A 25,940-nucleotide genomic window follows, 5' to 3' on the forward strand; every position below is an offset into this window, starting at 1 on the left:
GTTATGTAACTGTAGGCTATATAGCTAATATAAGATAATTCCCTCTTAGACAAGCATACCCAATGTGGTCCCTACTTATATTCATGAATATAATGTTGATCATAAAAAACACTAAGAATTAAATTAGACACAAGTCCATTATTATGCATCCAATGCTCTTAGCTATTAAGGTATGACAGGAAAAGGTTACTGAGGGAGAAAGAGGGCAACAGCAGGGCTGTACAGTGCGACAGTTTTGATCGCATTTGCTACTAAAATTGATCACGTGCGATGAAGAATACAGGTCTACTCGCACTAGTGCGACAGGTTGCTAATGAGGAGACGCTGTCTCTTTGAGACACAGAGGAGCGCTGCACAACGCTGCTTACATTAACAATAATGGATTGGATTTATATAGCGCTTTTCAAGGCACTCAAAGCGCTTTACAGGGTTCCAGGTTCCATTCGTTCACACACAGTCATACCGGTGGTGGTAAACTACGAGAGTAGCCTCAGCTGCCCTGGGGCAGACTGACGGAAGCAAGGCTGCCATTCCGCGCCATCGGCCCCTCCGACCACCACCTCAAACACACAGCAATCATACACATTCACACAAGGCACGGTGAAGGTGGGTGAAGTGTCTTGCCCAAGGACGCAACAACCATGACACAGGTGGCCGGGCGGGGATAGAACCGCCAACCCTTGGATCGTTGGCCAACCCGCTTAACCACCTGAGCCACAGTCGCCCCAAACACTCGCCAAATGCAGGTGAATGTAGTCTTAGGCAAGTAAGTAGTTGAGTCCACCCTCCAATTTGGCTGGTGAAAGATGAATGCTCAGGAGCTGTGCTCGTGCGGCGATTCTAGCGACTTCACCAACGGTTAAAAACAGGAAGGACACGGCTCTCTTATACATATATATATATATATATATATATATATATATATATTCTTAACCTGGAGCGTTATAACCTACCTTGGGTTAAGACTGTCATTATAAAGGTGACTGTGAAAGGTGTGTCGCTCCAGAGAAATTACCCGTTAAAAAGTATTGAAACTTTCATTAAATTTATGTATGGGAAAATGGGGACAGCCCAACAGCTCATGCTGAATCTTGGCTCATGTGTCACATCTCTACACTCGTCTTTCAGTAATTCCACTCTGTATGCTGCCATAAAGAGTAATTTATCGGCTTAGAAAAAGTGTCAGCCCAGCCGAGTGGGAAAAACAAGAGGACCATGTGTGTGTTACAAGGATGAAGGATGGGATGGGAGGTTTCATGACGTTTGATGCTGGCCAGGGGGGTAACGATAATTTACTCCATGACGATTTGAAAATGGAGGACAGCCAAAGAATCCAAAGTGTGCGAGGCAAATGTGTGCCATCAACACCGTCCCCTGACCCCCATGGAAAAAAATACAAGACAGAGAATTGGCGGGAAGAGAGAGAACACAGGACAGTTACCGTGGAAACATAGAGAGTGAGAGAGAGAAAGTGTGAGAAAGCCGGGATGGAAGACGTGGATAAAAGTTGCAGAGAATGTTCTTGATAAATGGCATTTCTCAAGGCTTGAATCAAAAGAAAAAGGAGGAGAAAACCCCCTTAAGGCCTCACAGCCAAGAGTTAGTGTAGCTTTGCAGGAATTTACGATTCAGTGATGTCATGTTCATAAACAAATGATGCCGATTTTATACAAACTAAGAAATCAGTCATGTCGGGAAAATCCAATCAAACGGTAACATGGACCGGATGCCTGAGCAATGACAGGATGATTACTTAACTTTAAAAAGTGCTGTTTGCTTTAATTTACATACAAAACTCAGCAACACATGTTAAATGATTATATGATACCACACATTATGTTTTTCAATAATTTGTATAAGATGTAATACTTCTGTTTTATAGTGCAGGGCAGAATCTTATGTACTGATTGCACTTGTTTTAGCTGTATACATTTGTCCTGGTATTTCAAAAACTACAGTGCAACTTAGTACTATTTGGATAGATAAATAAATACTGGATCCGTATCAGTTTACTACAGGTATATTAGAATCTGAATGTCAACTGAGAAGAAACAACCATTCTCAAATACAGCATGAAACAAGGGGCTTGAACAGCCAAGAGATGCTTTCATGTTTTAAGTATCAAGTAATGCACTCAGTTAAAAGGTTGCAATTGTATAATAATAAAGGATATTAATTAAAAATGTTGTTGTTATAGTTTGTTTCTTTTGAAAAATTAATATTGGCCAATGATCCATTTAGGTGATGATAAACGATTTAAGCGCATGAAACACAACAGGTTACATAGAGGAATCTTTCTTCAACGATATATAGCTCTTTTCAAACATGCTCTGTGAATGGGAAATTTGGGGAGTCAAGGACATATCACAGTTTACTGATGGGAAATGAGATGGGAGGCAAGTAGAAAAGTGGATCTCACCTCAAAGAGTTAGCCTTTCTCCCCTCTGCTTTCAAGAAGACTTTCACATTGTCAAACGGATGGTGCACATACATCTTCAACCTGCAACAGAAATTCACGTCAACACAGAATGTTAGAGACTCCAATTTAACCCTTAAAAAAGACAATAAAATACCATATTGGAACAAGGAATGTGCAGACATTTTTTTATAGGTTACTATAAAAGTTCAAAACACAGAGACTATATACATACATATCTGATTAGAATTGTATTTATATTTAATGTTATGTATCACATATTGTTTTTTATCTCCATCTAAACCACTGACTCCGCACGCACGCACGCACGCACGCACGCACGCACGCACGCACGCACGCACGCACGCACGCACGCACGCACGCACGCACGCACGCACGCACGCACGCACGCACGCACGCACGCACGCACGCACGCACGCACGCACGCACGCACGCACGCACGCACGCACGCACACACACACACACACACACACACACACACACACACACACACACACACACACACACCCCAGAGAGGTTAAGGCTGCACCTTGACTATACAGTTTCAGAATGTACAATAAGCTCATATGCTATGCAATATTCCCCAGACAATACGATGCAATAGCAAATGAATGCAACTGCGTCACACTGGTTTCACTGCATCTGTGTCTTTAACAGCAGTTGTTGTGAACAGATTAATTAGTTTAGTCTGTTCCAGTATCATTCACAACTCTTATAAACATGAAAATCCATTTACTACACACAGCTTCACAGTATGTGCCAAGAGCAAAACTGCTCATTTGAACTGTTCAAGAAAACAGTGGGACTTAGCTGCTGACGTCATCCCGAAACTTTGAGGTTTTACAAAGCATTTTATCAAACTGGTGTTGATTTCTGTCTTTTATCACATTGTTAAGTCCAGTCAGTGGAACAGAACCACTAGGGAGCTACATTTCTACAACTGAATGCAACAAACAAATCTTTCATATTAAGATTACTGGCTTTGCTGCAGGATTCAGCAGGGAGTGTAGTTGATGGCAATAAATTAACTCAATATTAGTAAACAGATGGTGATAAAGCTCAATATACGTTAAATAATGTCCTTGGACACAACTTCCAATCCAGCTGTACACGGCCTGTAGCGAAGGCTCCAGCACATCTCTATCTAACCCTATTCCCAAATTCATGGGTGTGACTTGGCTGCTTACTCTGCCATAATGGACACAGTTGGAAATGTGGGCAGTTTCCAAACCAGGTGGGTAAATATTAACAACCGCCAGTGATGAACACAGCTGCTCACTGCTGATTGTAACACCAGTAATCCCACAGTTGAACTGATACATATACATTAGAAAAGACAAAACGGCGTGTCAGACTTGTAGCGACACACATTTTTTAATTGTTTTAACAATATATTTTTTTAAATGTTTATGGCCTCAGAAAAATGTTGGTGTACTCTTTTTAGTCTAGGTGCTGGGAAAGTTTTGTATGCGCTTCATTTAGCGGAGAATATCTCAACTGTTATAGAATATGACCCCAGTGAACAACTTGGGATGTGTGACAAAATCTCTATCCAGGGCGAAAGTCCTGAAAATGACCACAACAGGTGACACTAGTATCACACTACGTGGTGAATGGGACCTTTTTTTTCTTTTATAGATATTCTCATACTTTTTTACCAGATTAATCTTCATTATATGAGAAATACTTTTTGTATTACACTTTGTCTAAAACATTTAATAAAATATGCAAATTAGGCAATATCTCATTCAATATGTGTACATAATAGGTTGACTGTTTTTTAGCCATTTTCATTATATATCAAATCAGAATGTTTACACTCTTCTATGACCTTATACTCATTGTCATTGTGAACATTGTGATCCCCTCAGAACATCTGTAACTTCAAGGGTTTATACGTACGCATATTTAATGAGATAATGGATATTTGCATATTTTATTACATTTTTAAGCCAAATTGTATACAAAAAGTATTTCTCTTAATATGAAAATTTTCAGGACTTTCGTCCCGGATACAGATTTTGGCACACATCCCATGTTGTTCAATGGGGTCATATTAGTCTATACCAGTTGAGATATTATTCGCTAAATTGCATACAAATCGTATCCAGGACCTAAAGGGTTTATATAGGCTACGCATATTGAATGAGATATTGCCTAATTTGCATATTTTATTAAATTTTTAGACAAAGTGTAATACAAAAAGTATTTATCTTAATATGAAGATTAATCTGGTAGAAATGTATGAAGATATCTATAAAGGAAAAAAAAGTCCCATTCCCTAGTCTGATACTAGTGTCACCTGTTGTGGTCATTTTCAGGACTTTCGCCCCGGATAGAGATTTTGTCACACACCCCATGTTGTTCACTGGGGTCATATTAGTCTATAACAGGTGAGATATTCTCCGCTAAATGAAGCGCATACAAAACTTTCTCAGCACCTCCACTATTTCCCACTTACTGAAAAAAATTGAGAAAAATACTGGTGCTGCATTGGCAATATGCTAATATCCTGAGTTGCAAATTGTTATAAGGGTGGATCAGTCATCTGAACAAATGTGCCATATAGAAGTTAAGGATTAAAGGTGGAAAATCTCACTTTTGACGTGTCACAGGGTCCGACTCTGTAGGGTGGATATAAGGGGTCAAGATCTGCTCCAATGAATTATTTTCGGACACCCTACAACAAGAAAAATAAATGTGAAGTTAAAAAATAATGTGGGGTAAAATATGTCAATGTTAACATCCAGATTGAGTCATAATAGATAACATCCCTGTGTAGCTTTGTTGATAGACATATACTGTATTGATCTGAATGGTCATTCTTGCCAAGTTACACAGATATGGTTATCTACAAAGCATCAATGAATCTGTTGAGATGAGTAGAGTAACGGTATGGATAATTTGCTTTTAAGTCAATAAACACTGACATTTTAATTGGTAACTCACCTCCTCTGACTGAACTCTGCACTGCTCTGAGGAAAGATGAGCTTCAGGTGCCACAGGAACAGTTTTTCCCTAAATGAGACAGAGAATTTTATTTTTTTGTAGTTTTGTTTTTAGTTTCAGCTTATCGAAAACAGTAGTGCTTGATGCCTGTTTTACAACACAGACAGATGAGGTCACCGGAGCTCTCACAGTACTCCCTTCACAGTCAAACACAAATGCCCTTGTTTAAATTCAGAGCATAAAATGGATTCTGCCTTAATCTGTCCAAGACAATACGCCTGGCTGCTTCCAAAATCTTGTCCATCTGTGTGACTGTGTGTGTGTTTGTGTGTGTACATGAAAAAAAAAAAAAAAGAATCACCATGGAGACCGTGACATATACACTCAATACTAGGACACCAGCTGGTGGATATCAAATAATGATGATCACTTGTTCTGGAGCAATGCTTTGGGCAGTAACTATTAAACTTGGTTGAGTTTTTTGGGGGGTTGCTGGGCGTGCTCTACAACCAAACATTTATCCCCTAGACAGCTGCTGTGTAATGTCATCATGATGCAGAAATAGTCAACAAAATGTAATATACCAGTGCGGGTGATATGCATAAAAAGAGAAAGACTAACCCTGTTATCTGGATAAAACCAACAAAAACATAGAAAGTCTATTTTTCCTGTCCATGAAAAAATTTAAATAATATAATCTACTGACACATGCATCAATAAGTCCTGCTCTCCAGTCATAGACCCCAAATACTGAGCTGAACCTAACTACAAGGACTTCTGTTGACCACGACCACAGAACTTGCTATATATAGGGTGGAGCTGATTCATCAACCCATTATCCATCAGAGTAGAAGAACTGAGGTCTTGATGGATCTGAGGGATGAAGTTAAAGCATACGATGCAAAGCATAATTGTAAGGCATGGACAGGAGACCTTGTTATTAGGGCTCTGTCCTCACCAAAAGGGATTAAGCGCAGAACTTGGAGGTTTCTTTTGATATATGTAAAAAATAAATATCTTCTTTTTTTTACTTAAGTAAAAATGACTCTGTTCAGTTACCCTTGGATTGATCCCGAGAATTAAGTAGAACATTGTGTCGTTTCCTGCTAAAACAAGAAAACCATTAATCTGATGTAATTTAATGTTCACTACTCTTACTATTTATATGACGTTAGCATGGTCACCTAGCATTATACTTCAAACACAACTGAGGCTCAACTTAGCTTAACTTAACTTAGTTACTTAGTATTTAACTACATAAGTGAAAGATAAGTTAATGAATGAATCAACAACAAAATAACTATTCCGACCATTTCTTTACGTGTTGGCCATTTTTAAGCAACAATGCAAGATATGTTTTCCTCTTTTATATAATTGAAATTAAACATATTTTGGGTAAATCAAGCAAAACAACACATAATAATGTGTTGCATAGGGCTATACTCAAAGGTCTATAGACAGTTCAATTTAGGTATTGAGATTATATATTTTACATCATTTTTTTAACAAATTATGTTTTCATTCTTGTTTCTTAAATGAATTGGTCAGGATTTGAACACATACTGAACTTCTGGTGATTGTGAGGTTGTTCTGTTGTTCCAGATGGTAGCATTACACAACAGGTGGGATGTTTTTTTCCTTGAAAACAGAAACAGGATGGATAGGGGGAGTTCAAGAGTGAAAAAGTATGTGCTCGCAGAACACCCAATGAAAGGTCGTAATGAATTTCCACTTGGCTGTAAGGAGACTGAAGGGGTTAAACTGTGAGTAAGATGGAACTGAAGATAACAGGCTGGGAGGGGATTCCCTACGCAACTGTAGGAGGTACCAAACACCTCTAACCCCTTAGTCAGAGGAATTTATGTGTTTGCTTAGTTTTGGTCGAGTTTCTCCTTTGGTGTACGCGCATGTGTAAACGTGTGCAGGTGTGTAAGTGTTTGTACGTGCAGGCAAATGAGGGTGGAGCACCAGGTGTGATGCCATTATTCTGTCATTACAGCAAATGGAAAGTATGTCTTGCAATGGAAAGGGGCTTGCCCAAAGATGCATGCAATCATTTCAGGCAAGGTCCCCGTGCATACCTGGGGTAAGTGCCATCATTCATTGTCAGGGTAAAAAGAAGAGAGCAGAATAAAAAAAAACTGTCAAAAACAGAAGCACCAATGGTAGAGGACAACCAGATACCAGAACCTGCTGAAAAGTATCATGATGCACTACCTAGTCCTTCAACAAGTATTGTTGAAGGGCCTTGAGCAAGGCATTTAAACTCACAACAAAAGCAGTGGAAAGTTTGTTGTGCCAGCCAGGTCCCAGCTGTAGCGATACGAGAAATACAATTCCTTAAAACATGTCGGTTTTAAAAGATGAAGAGTTTAAACCACAAAAAGATTATGTTGAAAGGTTTACAACTTCAACAGAACTCCACCTTTCATGGCCTGCATTAAACAGCATTCCTCATAAAGGGATTATTCATCAAACAATTTGTTGGACTACAAGAACTAAGCCTAAACTAATGCAGTAGGATTGATACATGGCCAGAATAGTCAAACATATTAACATGTTTGATAAATAAAATTGCACAAATAATTAAGTCCTTGTTTCTAGCTCATGACTGAATTCATGAATGGGAATCAATCTGTAAATCTGTAAATTTACATATGAGGAAGAACACTCCCGAAAGTCGACATTTTCTAAGGGTAGCCAAGACGTTTCTGATCAGTTCTGAAAGTAATACATTGAGCTTTGAATTAAGATTCTCTATATTGTTCTAACTCTGAAACCTCAGTGTCCTCTGTAAAAGAAACTTGAGGTTTTCGAATTATTTTCAGCATCCTGGGTGACGTAAAGAGGATGGCAGTGATCATCTCTTGCTGCTTCCTGAGTGGTTGCTTTTTCCTTCTTCTCAAATTGGCAGCACAGCAATAGTATTTTGTTTTCCCCAGCAGGCTACACAATATTCACACAATAGAACCGCAAACATCCCTAGCCTGGATTTATGAAAACTAAAAATCCTAAAGTGGTCCCTGAAGCGGCAGTTTTAGGAACAAAGGCAGGTTGTTGAATTTGTAAAGTTGAACATTTCTGTCCATATAAATGCTAACAGCAATCATAGTTATGCAAGCCCTTGAATAAGACTGACGGGTGGGATGATTCAGGACAGTTTGTATTTCTTATTTAAAAAAACTGGGAGAAGTGGTCATTCCCACTAATTGATAGATTAGTTTATTTACCTTGTAGAGCTTTTTATACAAAGTCTGGTGTCTAGGCTTAGGTGAGTAGTATCTTCTGGTCACCTGACTTATGGTGATTGTGCCATCAATAATAGAGAGCAGAAGCCCTGACTAGTGGTCTCGCATTCAAAGGAGATCCATCTGGTTGGATTAAGGATGGGAGAGCTCCAATAAATATGTTGCAATACATGACACTATGTGTCCCGTTGTCTGTCTGTCAGTCAGAGGTTAATGCCAGGATTTGATTGGCAAATTGGGTGCTGAAGGATGAGACATCCATTCTCCAAAGCCATTGTTGGCTCCAGAACCTCAGAGGTTGGAGCAGAGGGTGATGGACGAAAAAGGAGGCAAAGATTATCGGAAGCTGTATCGTATCTCTTTGAAAAGCTCATGAACATGTTGCTTCAATTCCAAAAAGGCAAGAGACGTGGTCATGTGTTTAGTGTCTGCATAATATGCATGTGCGTGTAACAAAACTGTACTCTAAAGCCACACTAGCAGCTCTATTGAGGCTGTGAACTCATTACTTAGGAGAGAAATAAATTCTTCATTTTGATATTCTTACCACTAATGGAACAATAAATATAAAATTTGGTTTTGACTTACTTAGATATTAGATTCAGGTATCCTGCCAGGGATCGTGGTGTACCACTGGAAGGTTTGACCTGATGGTCATTCATGATGAAAAGCCGAAGTATAACCAAGGTCTTTAGGATTATTCCTCTGGTGACCATGTATGTCTGCCCTAAAGTTTATGGCAATCCGTCCAATAATTGCCAATATATTTTTGCCAATGTAGTGACCTCTAAAGCCAAAGTATTAGTAAATGAGAATGGTTTCAAGCCCAAATGTCATTCTGTCCTATGAAACTATAATTAATTATGAGCAACACATGGTAACGGAATTATTAAGTTTCAGTCAACCTGACACATGGTAAGTTTATACTCAGGCTAGCTCATGCAGCAGATGGACATTTCAGCTTCATTTACAGTTTGGAAGCTCACTCGGAGCTTGAGAGCAAAATGTAGCACACAGTTATGTGGCCAATTGTGATGACAGCGTCTGCAACTGCTGCTTGCCATTCTGATGTGAGGTTTGCCTTGGGTGGCAACCGGCATAGACTCTGCTCTGCATCAGCAGTGGATAATCAAGCCAATGACAGCCAGGAGGTTGTCTGGTGGCGTCTCAAACATTTGGCGAAAGCTGCTTCTGATTGTTTAATTTCACCTACAATTCTGGAAAGTAGGATAGGATCTGGGCTGGATTATGGCTCTGTCTGCTCCAATCCATTTGTGCATTCATTAATTCATTACATGCAATATGTCATAAACCACTCAGGTTTCTACAAACCTGTGAGGCTTGCCACGGCTACATTACAGCATTTTTGAAAATTAAAATAGTTGGGCTATTTAAGGTTCTAAAATTACACCTGGTCCCCATTGTTCCCAGTATTACTCTAACTGATGTTTTGAAGTGAATTCCACTGCACCTTCACATCAGGGCCCAGTTTTTCGAAATTGTTCATTGTTTTCACAACTACAGCAGTATGTTTTGTCTTCACAAACTGTTTGAACTACTGCCATCAGGCAGGAGATACCGGTCAATGAAAACAAAAACAAACAGACTACAAAACAGTTTTTACCCAACAGCAATAACCTCACTAAATGCTGCTAAGACTAGGGCATAGTGTGACACATTTGTGTAAAGCACATTTATGAATGTGGATGGTGTGTGGGTGTGTCTTATGTGTTCCTTTTTTAATGCCTATAGTTGACTATTTTTATAGTTTTAATTTATTTTTTATTTATTTATTTATGGATACATAATACTATCTCAATGTGATGTGTAATGAGAGAAATCATTTTCTCATAACAGATGTTTTTGCACTTTACAAGGACTTCACTTAATTTCATTGTACCTGTTACAATGACAATAACTATATTCTATTCTATTCTATTCTATGTTATTAATGAATCATTACATTTTGAATGGATATTGTTTTAGCATGGTCTTTAAAAAAATACAGTATGTCTTGTCTCATGTGTCCTACATGTATTGACATCCACCTTCTATCCATGCTGAATTCTTTCAACAGGAGATGGATAAACCAATCAGGTTGCTTAATGCTTAGGTTAACATGCCAATGATTTAGTAGGTGTGATCTTTGGTTACCTTTACCAACTCCTCAACATTAACTCTTCAGACATGCATACAAATATCGCCAGGGAACTTTAGAAATCGAGTCCACTGGCTGATATATTTTTGTTTGAAAGAAATGTCTAAATCTTTATGTAAAAAATAATTCTTTCATATAGGCACATCCGTTTCACATGCTGCACTGGAGGACTTTAGCACTTCCCCCATGCTGCAGGGAAGGGGTAAAACAATGAGGTGCGGGTGACTGTTGAATGTAATTTGGAAAAACTCAAACCATCAACACATCATTAAGCTAAGCAATGTCTTTTATCATGTTGTTCTTAGGGAAACACTATTCCGTTGTCTGCAACACAGGCTGGGATCACGTTTGCTTGTTACGTATCCAAAATATATCAAAATATAGCATCGCCGAAAAAACATGGCAACATGTGTCATTGGCCAGCTCAGAAAGTACTGTAAGCTGCATAATTTGTAAGTAACAAAATGTTAGATGTGTTCATAATACATATACATAGTGTACACCTACAGCTAATAGTCATCATTCAGCAATAGCGTAAATTTGACTCAAGGAACTAAGTGATTGACAGTGTCATCTTTATGGGAATGAGAACATATCTGTTTCCATTTTGAATTATGAGTTTAAAAAGCTAAAATGGCACAAAGAGTGTAAGCAATAGACATATATTTTCACTTCACTAGATCCTTGAATCTTTTTATGGTTGATGATTACTGATTATTACTCAATGACAAAATTATCAATTTGTTCTTATATTATCTAAAAGCAGCACCTGGTTTTGACTTCACTGCTCTCCAACATCTGCAAATATTAGAGAACAAAAGTAGGTCTCCTTTGACCCAGAGAGCTGAGTTAATTGATTCCCAATACATGAAAAATTAACATACATGGCAGATATCCACATCCGCTCATATTACTTATTATTTCAAGTTGTCATAGAAATGTGTTCAGTTATTATCCAAAGTTACTGCCGCTGCAATATGTTGTCCAGTCCACTCAAGCGGTCTATGAGGAAAATGCCCTGCCATGCCAGCCTGAGCTTGTAGAAAACATAATTCCACCTCAACACAACTTCTCCCAATGTTCTGCCAAATGCCAGCTATTATTTACTCTCCAAGGGCTGAACTATGAGACAGCCTGCACATTTTTTGTCAGTTTCCTCAAGTTTGTGCTTTTTTTTTTTTTTTTTTTTTTTAATTAGTCACAGGCAGAAGGTGGCAAGAAAGTCGTTGCACAGCAATTACTTTGCATACAAACATTTAATCAAAGAGACACATAATCACAAGTTCACCAACTCACACGCAAAGGTTCACACTTACACACACACCATCGCCAGGCATGAAAGCCCTCTAGTCAGCTGTCTGCCAGTAATGATCCTTCTTTGGCAGTGAGAGTGCGTAGCATGAATATGTCGCTAACCAGCTGCAGTCACACGGCTCACACATCTGCTTTTTATATTATGTACTCGGTACATTCTCTCTCAAACCCACAAAAGTTATTGTATACCTTCCATCCCATCCCTTGTGTCCGTTTGCTGATCTGTGAATGGGGACACTTTTGTAGTTAGTTGAAAAGTCTTTACAGTGAGACGCAGAGAAACTGACCAGACTAAACAAAAGAAATGTGGCTGAGCAGCTGGCCAGATATTCTTCTAAGGATAATGAAGCTACAAAAGCATTTTGCAGTTTTGGACATTTCCCAGTTGTTGAACCTATATAACAAATCATTAAAGCTCTAGTGCTTAACTTATGTATCCACCATGAGCATGTAGATGAAGAGAGAGACGAAGGTGTAGAGGTAGACCCGGCTGTAGTACCACACCAGGCTGCTCTTCTGCTTCATGTTCTTAAAGGTGGGGAACATGTCGTTTGTAAATGCTGCCATACGGAGGAATGCAGAAAGAGTTTAGTGGAGCGGATAGGCTTAATCAACTTTGTGTCAACTTGTTTGCCGATGGCTTGAATGTAACCGAAATGCATTGATCAAAAGTTACGCACTATAGCTTTAATGTTTTTGTCTCATCCTACAACTACTTTCTGTCACCATCTAACAGGTGTTGAGTTGGGGCTGAGGGAGTATGGGGGTTGGTGGGTGGGCAGAGTGTGCTACTACAACCTGACATAATGTTCATTTTCCCACAGATGTGGTGCGAGCATTTAATTCATCGCTTGCAAAACACCACAGACAGACAGACATGACAGAGTGGTGGACTTTAAGGATGGAAAATAGGGTGGTGAAATAACATAAAACCAGCTGGAGGGACTGACAAAGGATTCTTTTAGTGGCAATCCTGATTGGCACCTAATGCCGTCCATGGGCATTTTAGACTCGTAAATCTTTAACATGCAGTTCAATAAGCATTTTCCCTTCATTCTCTCCTCTGTATTCTTCCACTGAGGGATTAGAGTGGCAGGGCTAAGCCTCAAAAGAAATGGGAAAAATGACTGGCAGAAGGTTGTCCAAAGAGGGAGAAAACGTGCAAGACGTGACAAGAACACCAGTAGAACAGAGCCCATGCAAAATAGTTACTTACAAAGTCTAAAAGAAGAAATAATCTTCTGTCTCCAACTTCCTGCAAGTCTGCAAACATGACTACACTACAATTGTTTCTCCAAAAATCATTAAATTACCAATGAGGGAAAGTTCAACGACATCAACAACCCTTTACATGTGTATAGGTGTAATATAAATAATGTATTGATAATATAATATGATTTTTTTTTTACAATGAGGAAACAAGCAAACAATTTTCAATTGAGGTCAACAACATCTCAGGAGCAGTGGGTTGGTGATGAGTCTAAGCCAACTTTGCCTGAAGATTCATCTTAAACTCATCTCATTCAGGTCCAGCCATACAGTTTATCAAAATTAACTATTTGTACATAAATATCTATGAGAATAGAGCAATTTTAGACATAATGACATTAAAATACATTTTGAAAGTGCTCCAACTTTAATCAAACATGCCTTCCAAAAGTCTATTTAAGAGAGACTTATGTTTCTTCTATATTTTTATAGAATTTGAAGCACACTTTAACTATGGGATAGCTAACTTTTAGTTTTCTAGTAGTGCAGTAGTTTAACTAGGGTAATGGAGATGCAATGCAGACTCTCAGTGATGGTTGGTTTGCACATGATTAAAGGAGAAGTAAGTGAAATGGTCCTTGCAGCTAACTTCCTAACTGTAGTTAGCAGTCCCCTCCCTCGAATCCGCAGCCGTCTTCATCAGATAGTGCCGTGATGGAGAGCAGCGAGTCATCGTAACCGGGCAAAGAGACCCGCCTTTTTATAGCGCTCTGTCTCCTGATTGTATAAAAACGTGCAGGATACTCAAACCTTTATCTGGCTATTAGTGCAAAGCTGAATGACTGGGAGACCTGTGTTATGAACTGTGCATACTGTTTAAGTGATTGCAGTATTAATATAGAGTGATTTAACACTTAAAATGAACTGAAAAATATCAAGTACTTCTCCTTTAAGATGAGTTGAGCTTTTACACAAAATTGTCTTTGCAATTTTGTTGTATTTTACAGCTTTTCAATCCTTTTCACAAGGTGACCCTTTCAGAGGTGTTCAGTTACAGGGTGTTTGCAACTTCCTAGCAGTACACAAATGAACACATGCACTTCCATGCTAAGGATCAATAACATCATAACTACCAGAGACCGGTGCACTGATGTCAATAACGCCTGACTTGCCCCAGGTAAAATAAGATCACACATATGTAAATTGGTACATGACCATCGACTCTCATCATCACGCACCATGCTGCCAGTAGATAACCTTAAAGAGAGCCAGTACTGGATGCAACTGCTCTTAGGGCTTAACAAGAGTGCCATCCTGTGGTAAAGTCAAACATCACTAATCAGGAGCTAGGTTTGCTCTAGTCTAAGCATGACTTAACTGCAGAAAACCGTGAAGTGCTGTGTTTGACTCAGACAGAGCAAATCACAAATTGTCTCAAAAAACTTTGGATAAGATTTTAAGCGCTGCAGCTCCGATGGAAAATCCCAACACTCATGGTGCTGTATTAATATGTCTTGTTTTGTCAAACTACAGAAATAATATTATGTTTGAAGTTAAAATACATTTTCTGTATGTGACTTATTTTATTCTTACTTAAAAAGGAAGATGGTGGAGTTTTCTCTGCTCTTGGTGAAGGTGACGGGGAGAAACCTCAGTGTGATGTTTATCTTCCTGGCGCTGGCTGAAAGCTTCTTTGCCTGGAACACAGAAAAGCACAGAAAGTTCATATTGGAGTTGAAATTAGATGATCCATTAACCAATTGTCAGCAGCAATTGCAATTCCTGATTTTTTTGCAAAAAGTCCCAAAGGTCAGCTTATCACATATGAATATTTGGTTTGTTCTTTATCTTTTATTATAATAAACTAATTACCTTTCTGTTTTGCACAGACAAAATAAACTGTTTGAATATATTTACTTGGGCTTAGGGAAATTGTAATCACAACATTTCCCATTTACTGAAATTTTATAGAACAAATAGTCAGTTGATTTGAGAATAAAAAAATATGAATTAATAATGAAATAAACAAACATTTCTGGCCAACACTTCCAAAGTTTCATGATATATCAGTTTCACTGGAAAATACTGGTAGCTTAACAGCACAGTTTATATTTATAGAAACCCACAAACACATCAAAGTTCATAAAACAAAACAGAAAGCGAGGGGGGGGAGTATGTTCTCTTAGAACAAACAAGTCTAAACACCAAACATCTGTTCTGCATGAATAAATATGGCTGTGCAAGTTCCATTAACAATTAAATGAAGAATTACCTATAAACTTCTCCTTACTGATCTCATCTAAATTTAATAAGCCTTTCCTTTCTGGCCCTCGAGTAGCTCTTTTATGAATTCAGACTGACTTGTAGTGGAAGACACTACAAAATATATTATTATAAAATAGGGCTATACAGGGCTAATAAGAGATTACAGCACTTGTAGTGTTGTGGTGGAAACTCAAATCCCAAAACTCATGTGCCAAGCTTTAAAAATCCCCTAAAAAGAACACAAGTTCCTCCAAGCTATTAAATATATCTTGTGTTGTCTTGCGGTAACAGGACAGGTAAACGCTGGCAGGGACACTGAATCTTACATAAATGAATGTCTGTGGTTTGAACCATTACATAAACACACATTTTACAAGTGAAGCAACACAAGCTCATTTAGATGATTCTGGTTTCTACCATGGAAAAGCCAAGTTTCTTCTATTATTATTTTCCCCTTTGGATTTTCCTGAGCTATGTATATTCATGATATTTAATCCAACATAACAATGGATCAGTGACATGTATATAAACTTTTCTTTTAATGCAACTGTAACACCCAACATATGCATATTTCCCTTTTGCTTTCAGACTGTTTTTAAAAAGTATTTTGCTGCAACTATTTCTCAAAATGTAACATAGCTGAAAGTGAAAATTGTGACAATTGAAGAATTAACAGTAAACATTCTCAATATTAGTCCTGTTAAAGTTACCAAAATAAAGGCAATTTATCCCATTAATCCAGGACATACCTTGAAAGTGGAACGAGGAGTCTTGATAAGATTGTCTCTGGTGGCAGCATCAGAAAATCGTCCTGTATCCTCCAGAAACCTGTAGTCTAAGATACAAATTGTAGCATTTTTTTATGTTTTAATAACACCACTCATTTAGAAAACACCATTAAACAAACTGTGTAACAGCCTTTTTTTGCAACTAACAATCAGTTGCGGGTGAGTTCAAACTTCAATTTAAAGTGACAATCTGTCAACAATATTGTCTTAAAAATCTAAATTCAGAATTAAAGGATAAGGGATAAATTCAGTAAAAGACGGCGTTCACCGTTGAGAAGCGCCATTTCATCAAACTGCGAGAGGGTCACAAAGGCTGTTTTATTTCGGACTCCACTGCATCCCGAATCCTCCTTATGTTTCTTCACACACAGCAAGCTGGAAAAAAAAATTCATTTGTTAGGTAATGCTTCAATTATTTCAATGGAATTTGGTTTAGAGACATTTAAGCTTGTCCAGACAAAGCAAAAATGAAAACTGGACAAAGAGAGATAGAAGACAACATGTACCAAATGTTACATAAGGACTGTTTATCTGATGAACCGAGACCAACAACTATGAAACAGAAGCAAAACCCCTGAATAATCAAAACAAATAACTACAGCTGCAGGTGGATAAACATGGCTAGATTTACCGATTATTTAAAAAAAAGGTTATCATCAACATTCCAGAAAGATTTAATATCCCTGGTTGGACCCAGAGAAAACAAGATGATGCTTTCATGATTTATATGTGTGTGGACATACATCCGTTAGCTACTTACCCAGACAAAAACCCAGAACCAAAATAAGCTCTCAGTATCTGTATGCTCCACTTACTTCCCAATATAAACTCAAACTTTCAGCTCTGAAAGGGCTGTGGAACTGTGGAAGCTGGATTGGAAAGATTTAGTGAAAGTGATGACAATTCGGAAAGGAAGAGGTACGGTTACAGAAGTCAGGCCAAAGGTATTAAAAATATAAATTAGTGACAAAAAAAAGGAATGTAAATTCAATTACATTGTCCTTAATGCCACAATGAATGAATGAATACATAGATCTATGTATCTATCTATGTATCTATATATTTAATTCAACCTATCAATCGATCTACATTACATAACATGTATATGTCAATAAGGAAACTTCTATCTATCTATATATCAATCTATCTATCTATATATCTAGCTAGTTAGCTATCTATCTTATCTTTCTTTCATTTGACCTATCGATCGATCTATCAATCTGTATTATATGACATCTCAATAAGCAGATACTACTATATATCTATCTATCTATCTATCTATCTATCTATCTATCTATCTATCTATCTATCTATCTATCTATCTATCTATCTATCTATCTATCTATCTATCTATCTATCTATCAGTAGCAGTTGCTACAAACAAAATAATGTTCACCTGAAACCAACTTGTGATTTAATCCAAGAACCGAAGGACCCATTTACAGATGCTTGCTGAGAGACAGGTATTTGGCCGGGGGTCAGACAAAGACTGTATCCGTAGAAACTATGTAAAAGGAATGCTGAATGATGCCCAAAAACAACAGGCAACAATGAGACAAAGGGGGAAGCACATCCCCTGGCGCCCTTTGATAAACCTTAATGAAATGTTCAGGTATGACCTTCAATATGCCATTTAGTACGTGAAGGTTAAGCTGTAAATGCTTCAGCATCCACAGAATTCAAAAGGAACAGGCCGTGGAGCATTGCCACTGCCGATGGCATGTTGTTGCTGGCCGCGAATTAAAGTAAAGTTCAGTCAGGAAAAAAATGGCAATGAGCCAAACATGAAACGTACGTAACTGCAGGCTACAGTTGAACACATTTCATTACATCACATCATTTTAATTAAAAAAAAGCAGATATTTGGGTTGGATTTTACTAACAATATCTTAACAAAATAAAGCTTTTAATACATCGTTTTTTTCTGAAAATGAACTCAAATTAAAAAACGTATCTGTGATATATGATAAAGGTTGAAAAATAGGGGGAAACCCGTGTCAAATAATGCTCATATCATAACTTTCTAATAATACGAGACGAACCGAACTAGTGCATTTTTTGCTCAAGGTAGTGATTCTTTAACTAAACTATTAAAGATTTAGGTGGACCTTTCTCTTTCTGCTTGCTTTATTGCCACTATCTATTGCCAGTTGTTCCACACACACACACACACACACACACACACACACACACACACACACACACACACACACACACACACACACACACACACACACACACACACACACACACACACACACACACACACACACACACACACACACACACACACACACACACACACAATATTTGAGACCGCAAAGGAAATGTCTCTTTCCTGTAGTCAATCCATCCTCATCTAACCTCACATGTTACATAACTTCAGACTCACAAGGAGATGATGGTTTGTAAGCACCTGGGGAAGATCAATTCGAGCCTTGGCCAATGTCTTTTTCCCCCCATGTAATACGAGTTTTACAACACTTTGGCGTTTCTTCTTCTATTTCTATAAATGTGAAATAGTGTGCTTTGTGCGTACTGACAGAAGGCCCATGGATGCTGACATTGCTCATATTTAATATTTATTATATGAGTGGGGTCCAAAAGTCTGAGTCAACAAACATCTATTTTGCATTTCACTGTGGTCATTATCTCTCTCTCTCTCTCTTTCTTTCTCTCTCCTTTGTTTGTCTCTGCACATACTGTTACTGCCATATCTCTCGTGGGGTTGCTATTTCTTAGCCCACCCCAAGCATTTGGCCTTGTGTTCCTACAGAGAAGTGTTGTTTTTTTGTAAAAGGGGGTTAAGTTGGTCGATGCAACATTTCCTAAAATTGTATTGCAGACTAGATGTATGTAGAAATGTTCTTCTTTCATTTTACATGTAATAACATAAGCTGTGTTTTTAATTGTTACTTAATCCTCAAACTTGCTGATTATTTCCAGTTTAACGTGAATTTTTCAGGGACATCATATAGAGCTTCTACAGCTTAAGTCACGTTAGATATAAGACTCATTGTATTTACCTACTTGGGATTAAACCAAATACCAATTCTGAATGTGTTACTTTGGCATAGGGACAATTTTACATAAACATGACTAGTTTTTAAATTTCAAAATATTTTTTTTATTTAAAATTCTGTCTTTGGATTTTAAATGCATTTGAAAGATTTTTATTTTTTTTAACCCAATGAAGTTCTTATTTTTGATTGATTCATTTGAGATGCATGAACATAATGGGATTCTTCATTTGCCAGTAAAATGGCTGCATTACTTGCACAATAATCTCACCTGCATGATTGGGCAAAACAGGCCGGACATCTGTACTTGGCCTCTTCTGATGCACAGACACCACAGCTGCAGGACAGACCACATGTATTAGCAAGATGCATATAAGTGGGGCAAGTTAAACCGAAACAAACTTTGACATGTCATGGACCCCCCAAAAAAAGCTAATTGGAGAACCCACACATGGTGGGAATACAACTTCCCGGAAACAAGAAGATATTTTTTTTAAGACATTTTGAGAACTTTTGGCGGCTCTAATACATACACTATTTCTATATACTTACAATTATACAGACAAACCGAGGCACGAGAAGACATTAGAAGTAGGCAAGAGCATGTAAGCTAAGTTAGCTCCTGGCTTGCTACGTTAAAGACGAAAAAAAAACACTTACTTGGAGAGAGAAATCTTTCTTTTTGTCACTCTCTGCTCTTCTTCGTCGCTGCTGTTTGCCACTTGGCTCTCAGCAGTTGACATTATGTCTGTTGTCGGTAAAATAACGGAGCACTTCATGGGAGCGATACACACACGTTGAGGATCAAACCGAGAGGCATCAAAACAAACGCTCTTCCGCCTGTGGCAGCACGTGGAGACAAGTGACTTCCGGTAGGGAAGGTTACTCATTGGCGCCTCCAGGTGATGGTGGACACGAACTACAACTTTCTGCAGCGAAATCAGCGTAAACACACCGAGCTAGTGTCAGTAACAGAAGTATTCAGATCCCTTACTTTAACACAGCGTTGCTACAAATCCTTAAAAATTATTTAAAAGCATTGAATGAACCAATCTAGAAAATTAACCATTATTTTTTTATCAAAATGTCTTAACTCCGATGGCTGGTGACTCACCCATAATCTACAAATGTCTCTCACATTAACGTTTCTCACGTTCTCACGTTTGACTGAAGACAAAAATAACTTGACAATATCCCAAGATGTGTGGCCTAAATACAGCCAAAAGGCTGTTTTGCAATCTAGTCATCAATGTGACTTTTACAAGAATACAAACCATTTATTTGTAGGCTACCATAAAATTTGTATTGTAGCCTACTTGGTTAGTGTTGTTTAGAGCAACACCTTTAAACACCCTGATTATGCTTTGACACAATCACACTTATAAGCTGTGCCACAATCTTTTTAATGAGGTATTTCACTATGATGTTATGAGTCACTATGAGATAGGCGGCCTACTACGTGTGTCAGTTTATATGAAGTCCAGTCACATTACTGATCCTGTTATGTTGATAATGAAGAGTAAGTTGATCCCAACACTGTATAACTTTCAAAAAAGTACACAACCATTTGTGGATAAAATGTTCCATTTATTTGTTTGTCAACTTATTTATTATTTACACATTTGCATCCAACCTTATCCTCCACAGACTTTATATAATTACACTTTGTTCAAGGTAATATAACTTAAAGAGTATGTTGACTGCGTTTTCTGTGTATTCTGACGCTGGCCTACTGTAGCTGCCAGTCCACCTAAACACCACTGAATAAACCAAAATAATAGAATGATACCTTATGGTAACAGGAGTGAACACACAAACACACCTTTTTAAACATAAATACTTCTTTAGACTGAGTTGTGGTTGACCAAATAGTTCTCTGAGAGTATAACTTACTGTGGTACAGTAATGTGAACAAAAAACAAACAAAAAGGATATAAATAAACATACAGTATGCTGTCAATATATACACAGGAAAAGTAAAAACTCACTGATGACTCATTCTTTGTTGCAGCACCAATGATAGGTTTGCCCTGAAGAACCTACCACAGAGAAGGAAACGCTACGAAACAATATGTGGTGTATCAAAAAAATGGTTCATAAATTAGAAATGACCAAATCAACATAAGTACTTATAGAACATAACAAATCTTGATGTAACCGGTACATACAACACAAAGGCAAAAAAAAAAAAAAAAAAGACTTGACATAAGCAACTATTCTAGAAAGCAAATGAGCAGGAAGAGGTAGAGCACCATCTGTCAAGATGTACTGGTCCGACTGGACAGGACCAAAGACAAACAATATCATGAAAACGATGTAAAATATAGCCTTTGATCGAAAAATGAAATATTTTAAAAGCAGTCACACATTATCCACATGCTATTGCACTCAAACAACCTTTTAGTTAGACAGTGCTCCTATGTAGGAGGCCTGAAACGCTCCTTCGGGTTAGGCCTCTGCGTAGGATGGTCTGGGTGTGTTTAGTGGGGGGTCATGAGGGGTGAGAGGGAGGTGTGAGTTTTAGGGGGTTTTGATTGGCTGCTGCTTAGTGAGGTCCTACCCCATGTTTAGGGAGTAACATCGGCCCAAATACAGCCAACCTAAGCACCGTTTTACTATTGACAAAACATACTTTACACATTTATTGTTAAATATTGTTATACACTGTCCTTAGTACCACAGACATCGAGTTATTCCATGTAGATCTGCCTCTTGTTGGAAATAGTTTTACTCAGGTCCCATTAAACAGTTTCCAAGGAACAAACTGTGAAGGACACTCGCACTCTTTGGTAGGAAGCCATTTCTTTTGTAACAGCCTTGCATTTTAGCAGTTCATACAAATGTGTTACAGGACGGTGGAGTTGGTGTCAGAGGAAGCAGACAGGACCGATTTCTATTTTCCGCTGACTATTGGGATGTGATGTGGGAAATTCCTGTATGTCTACAATAGGTAACTGACGACTGTCCTGAGTTTGGAAGAAGAAACGTGACTGGTGCCAGCTGCCATCTTGGATCTGAGAGTGGATGAATGGAGGAGAGGAAAAAAAGCATTATTTAAATTATTCAAATTCCACATTCCACAAAAATGTTTAAACAGAACCTGTTTGTAAAATGTCTTTCAAATGATACCAAAAGTAGCCTGACATATGAATTTGACAATATAAATATAATGCTTGAATGAGATTTTTCAGCATGTAAGTTGAAGCCTTCTGCAAATCAGCTTTTTAAAATATTCTTGACTCTATGCCATATCCCTTATTTCCATCAGGTTGTCCTTGCATGAGACAAATGTCTGACACCATTCCATGCATAGGTGTAGTAGTGGAGAATTGCTCAAATGTTTGTTGGACCAGGTACTAAATAAACCAAATATCTATGAATATTCATGCCTTATATTTTTATAGACAGAAAAAGATCTCAAATCTTAAAACCAAGATAAATACTCTAAAAAACACCAAATGTAGGCTCTTTACCTTGCACTCGTCTTGTAGCACGTGTGGTTCAAGTACCGTGTCTTTATGAAACATCTGTTTGTTCCAGCCACGAAAACGAAATGTGACGTTATCTTGTGGGGCGGATCCGAAGGAGCTGAAGCCTGCTGTGCTGTCGTAGGGAGGATCATTGAGACAGTGCAGCGAGATGCTTTGGCTGGCCTCAGCACTCAGCAGATGGAGAAACTTCATTTGGACTTTCCCTGCACCAAACACCATCTGCGGTGGAGAGCAGAAACATGACTGTGATCAGTATGGTGTCATAACCACAATGGGATAAAGACACATATCTCCTACATTAGAGTAAAGGACAATGTAGAGGATTGTTGCAGTGACTGTTTGATTAAAATGTAAACATTCAGGGTCCAATTATGTCAACGTTTGAAATATTCATTGAAGTAGAGTTTCTAAAGAAATCTAAATTAACGCTTTCCCCACCATCCAAAAATATGGAATAATAAGCACTATTTTAGGCTTCAATAAAGTAAGGCTTTTAACAATACAGAATATTTTTTCCATTTTAACACTTCACTTTACCTTATTAGAGGCCACTGGGTGTAAGCAGGTCTGGCCTCCTGCAGTAAAGTTGCAGAAGACCTCGAAGGCATCAGAAGTACAGCCCATGTTTGGATCGATCCAGAACCAATCTGAAAGTCAAAGAGAGGACAGAGAGAGAGAGAGAGAGAGAGAGAGAGAGAGAGAGAGAGAGAGAGAGAGAGAGAGAGAGAGAGGGGGGGGGAAAAGCAAGACATGCATTTTACAAGAGGTATGCAAAACTAAATTTGAATCCCATCCTTTCAGTGTCAAGCAGACGAGACCCTCACCATCTTTGAGCTTGTGATGACAGTCGAGCAGATCTTTGCAGACTCGAGCCGGGTTCTCCCGTGATCCCAGAGGCTGTTTGATGCTCTCGATCACCGTGCTGAGGTACCGCAGCGTCTTCAGTATCTCTGTGTTCTGGTCTGGCAGGCTCATTTCTGTGTTCTGGAAACTCTGGTTAAGAATGGGGGGAAAAAACAACGTTGTCAAACTCAGCCATTGTTAGACGAACCATACCAACGAATGGCCGAGAAAAAACAGCGTCCTTTGAGTGAGTGTATTAGTGCCATACCTCTCTCCGGAGGGCCTCATTCATGACGGATACATCGTAGACCGCTGATTCATCATATATCAGTCTCTGTAGGGTTCAAAATTCAACATATTGACTTTCATGAAAACATAACAGATTCAGTGAACCGTTCAAGTGAAATATTTTAATCTCAGGGGCTTGTTCATTGTATGGAAAACACGGCAGTTTCAAAACGCGAGCAGTTTAGAAAGGAACTCCGACAGGGTAAGAATACACATTAATAACAGGGAAAAGCAGTAAAATAATTCTTGCATCAATAAACCGTGGCATTCTTGACTTCGGCAGGGGAGAAGAATACCACATTCCACTCAGTATAAACACTACCGTTATCACATAATATGTGTCAACAAAGAAAGACATCTGATACACTTGTTTTTTAAAGGATTCTCTTAGAAGTGTTTGAACAGGGCAAGGTCACTCGGAGAGCCAAAAAGCTGCACTTCATCCACATGTTCCGACAGATAAGATATGCGGGGAGGGTTTCTATCACAGTGCCAGGGAAGGATAATCATTGATCCCCTGGCAATGCTACTGAACAAAAGTGTCCTTTTTCAACGAATTATGATTGAAGTGGATGATTTGTTGGCTCATATGGGGTTAAACTAATAGGCGACAAAGACATTATTTGCTCCGTATGCTCCACTATTTCTCTAAAAAAGAGTTTTGAAGCTTGGGTTTGGAAAGAGAACAGAACAAGATGTAACAGGGTCACTCTCACAACCAAAGGGAGATTAACTAATACAATGGGATTAGAATACAGGGTTTAAGTCAAATTGTATTTTACAAAGAACTCAGAACAGCATGACAGCTGTCTTCTAGCTGGTCCTGTCTACCTGTCTGCACGAGTGATATGAAGCACTTACTGTGGGACCGGGAGCACCAGGAGGTCCCTAAGGAGGAAACAAAGAAGAAGAAGATGACAAAATGAGTGACACAGTGTAAAATAACACTTTCTGGTAAACCATGTCTGTGTCTGGGGGCTCTGACAATACATTAGGGGAGACTTTTAAGCGTGCAACCAAAGAACTGGACCAAAATTGAAATCTTAGATCATCCATATGGCATGCCACCAGTAATTTAAGTAAGATTTTTTTATAGATTCTGGCCCTAATGCCTATACTGACTGAATGAATCTTTCATAAGCATACATTGCTGTATTGATACAGGCATAGAGTATGTGTAGAATTAAGCTGAACTGTGATAATGAGGTTAATACTTACTCTGGGTCCTGGATATCCCTCTGGCCCTTGTGGTCCCTGAAAGTGCAAGACATCAGGAATAACATTTACAATGATGCAAAAATGATGAATTATTTTTGAGCTGTTGTGAGTGTGAATACTCCTGCACCCTATAAATACCGCATTACTAGCTAAGAGTAATGTGTATAATGAAAGTACAGCATCACTGTGAACAGTATGGCACTCAACGAACAATAAGAGCCTTATGATTCATTCTTCTCCCTTCGTCTTTCTCAGTATAGAATTTGACTGTATCTCATACTGGACACATCTACTGTGGTTAAATACTGGGCCCTCTGGCTGACTCTACTTTAGAAGCTACCTGGAACACCTGGACTTTATTAGGTGTGTTGGCGAGACTTCAGGAAGGTCAAGTCTATGTATGTGAGAGTACGAACATATTTAACATAATTGGTGTTTGAGAAAAGGCTTGAAAGAGGGGGTACACCACAGTCCGTGTCTGAGTCCGTGTGTATGTGTGTGGTCAGTGCAGAGCCCATTTAAGAATATTACATCAGTTTGCATTGCAACCTGGGAACAGGGATGTTGAAGTGAATCTGTGGATTGTGCTGTGGTTTTTCCATACTAACATTTTGACAAGGCATTTCCTCAACAGTGTGTGAGAGTGGGGGGTCTGAGAGGACTGTGCGGCCCCACAGCGAGGCTCCAGCAACAACTAACTTCACTATGACTC

General features: G+C 38.5%; 2 protein-coding genes across 2 annotated transcripts in view; both read right to left on the minus strand.

Annotated features, from left to right (window-relative positions):
- Positions 1-20,185, minus strand: part of znhit6 (zinc finger HIT-type containing 6) — a 30,053-nt gene extending 9,868 nt beyond the window's left edge. The window contains exons 1-8 of the mRNA XM_080032293.1: positions 20,049-20,185; positions 19,660-19,725; positions 16,637-16,743; positions 16,330-16,415; positions 14,909-15,012; positions 5,387-5,455; positions 5,037-5,117; positions 2,420-2,500 (exon numbers count right to left, since the gene is read on the minus strand). Coding sequence (XP_079888419.1) covers positions 2,420-2,500; positions 5,037-5,117; positions 5,387-5,455; positions 14,909-15,012; positions 16,330-16,415; positions 16,637-16,743; positions 19,660-19,725; positions 20,049-20,167 — 713 coding nt within the window. The 5' untranslated portion in view covers positions 20,168-20,185. The remainder of the gene's footprint in view (positions 1-2,419; positions 2,501-5,036; positions 5,118-5,386; positions 5,456-14,908; positions 15,013-16,329; positions 16,416-16,636; positions 16,744-19,659; positions 19,726-20,048) is intronic.
- A 1,357-nt stretch (positions 20,186-21,542) lies between these two features.
- Positions 21,543-25,940, minus strand: part of col24a1 (collagen type XXIV alpha 1 chain) — an 87,263-nt gene continuing 82,865 nt past the window's right edge. Inside the window, exons 54-60 of the mRNA XM_080032791.1 lie at positions 25,229-25,264; positions 24,872-24,898; positions 23,991-24,056; positions 23,704-23,872; positions 23,417-23,526; positions 22,862-23,098; positions 21,543-22,402 (exon numbers count right to left, since the gene is read on the minus strand). Of these exons, the coding sequence (XP_079888917.1) occupies positions 22,256-22,402; positions 22,862-23,098; positions 23,417-23,526; positions 23,704-23,872; positions 23,991-24,056; positions 24,872-24,898; positions 25,229-25,264 (792 nt within the window). The 3' untranslated portion in view covers positions 21,543-22,255. The remainder of the gene's footprint in view (positions 22,403-22,861; positions 23,099-23,416; positions 23,527-23,703; positions 23,873-23,990; positions 24,057-24,871; positions 24,899-25,228; positions 25,265-25,940) is intronic.

Source organism: Ammodytes marinus, assembly GCF_949987685.1.
Source record: "Ammodytes marinus genome assembly, chromosome: 8".
NCBI classification, from domain to species: domain Eukaryota; kingdom Metazoa; phylum Chordata; class Actinopteri; order Uranoscopiformes; family Ammodytidae; genus Ammodytes; species Ammodytes marinus.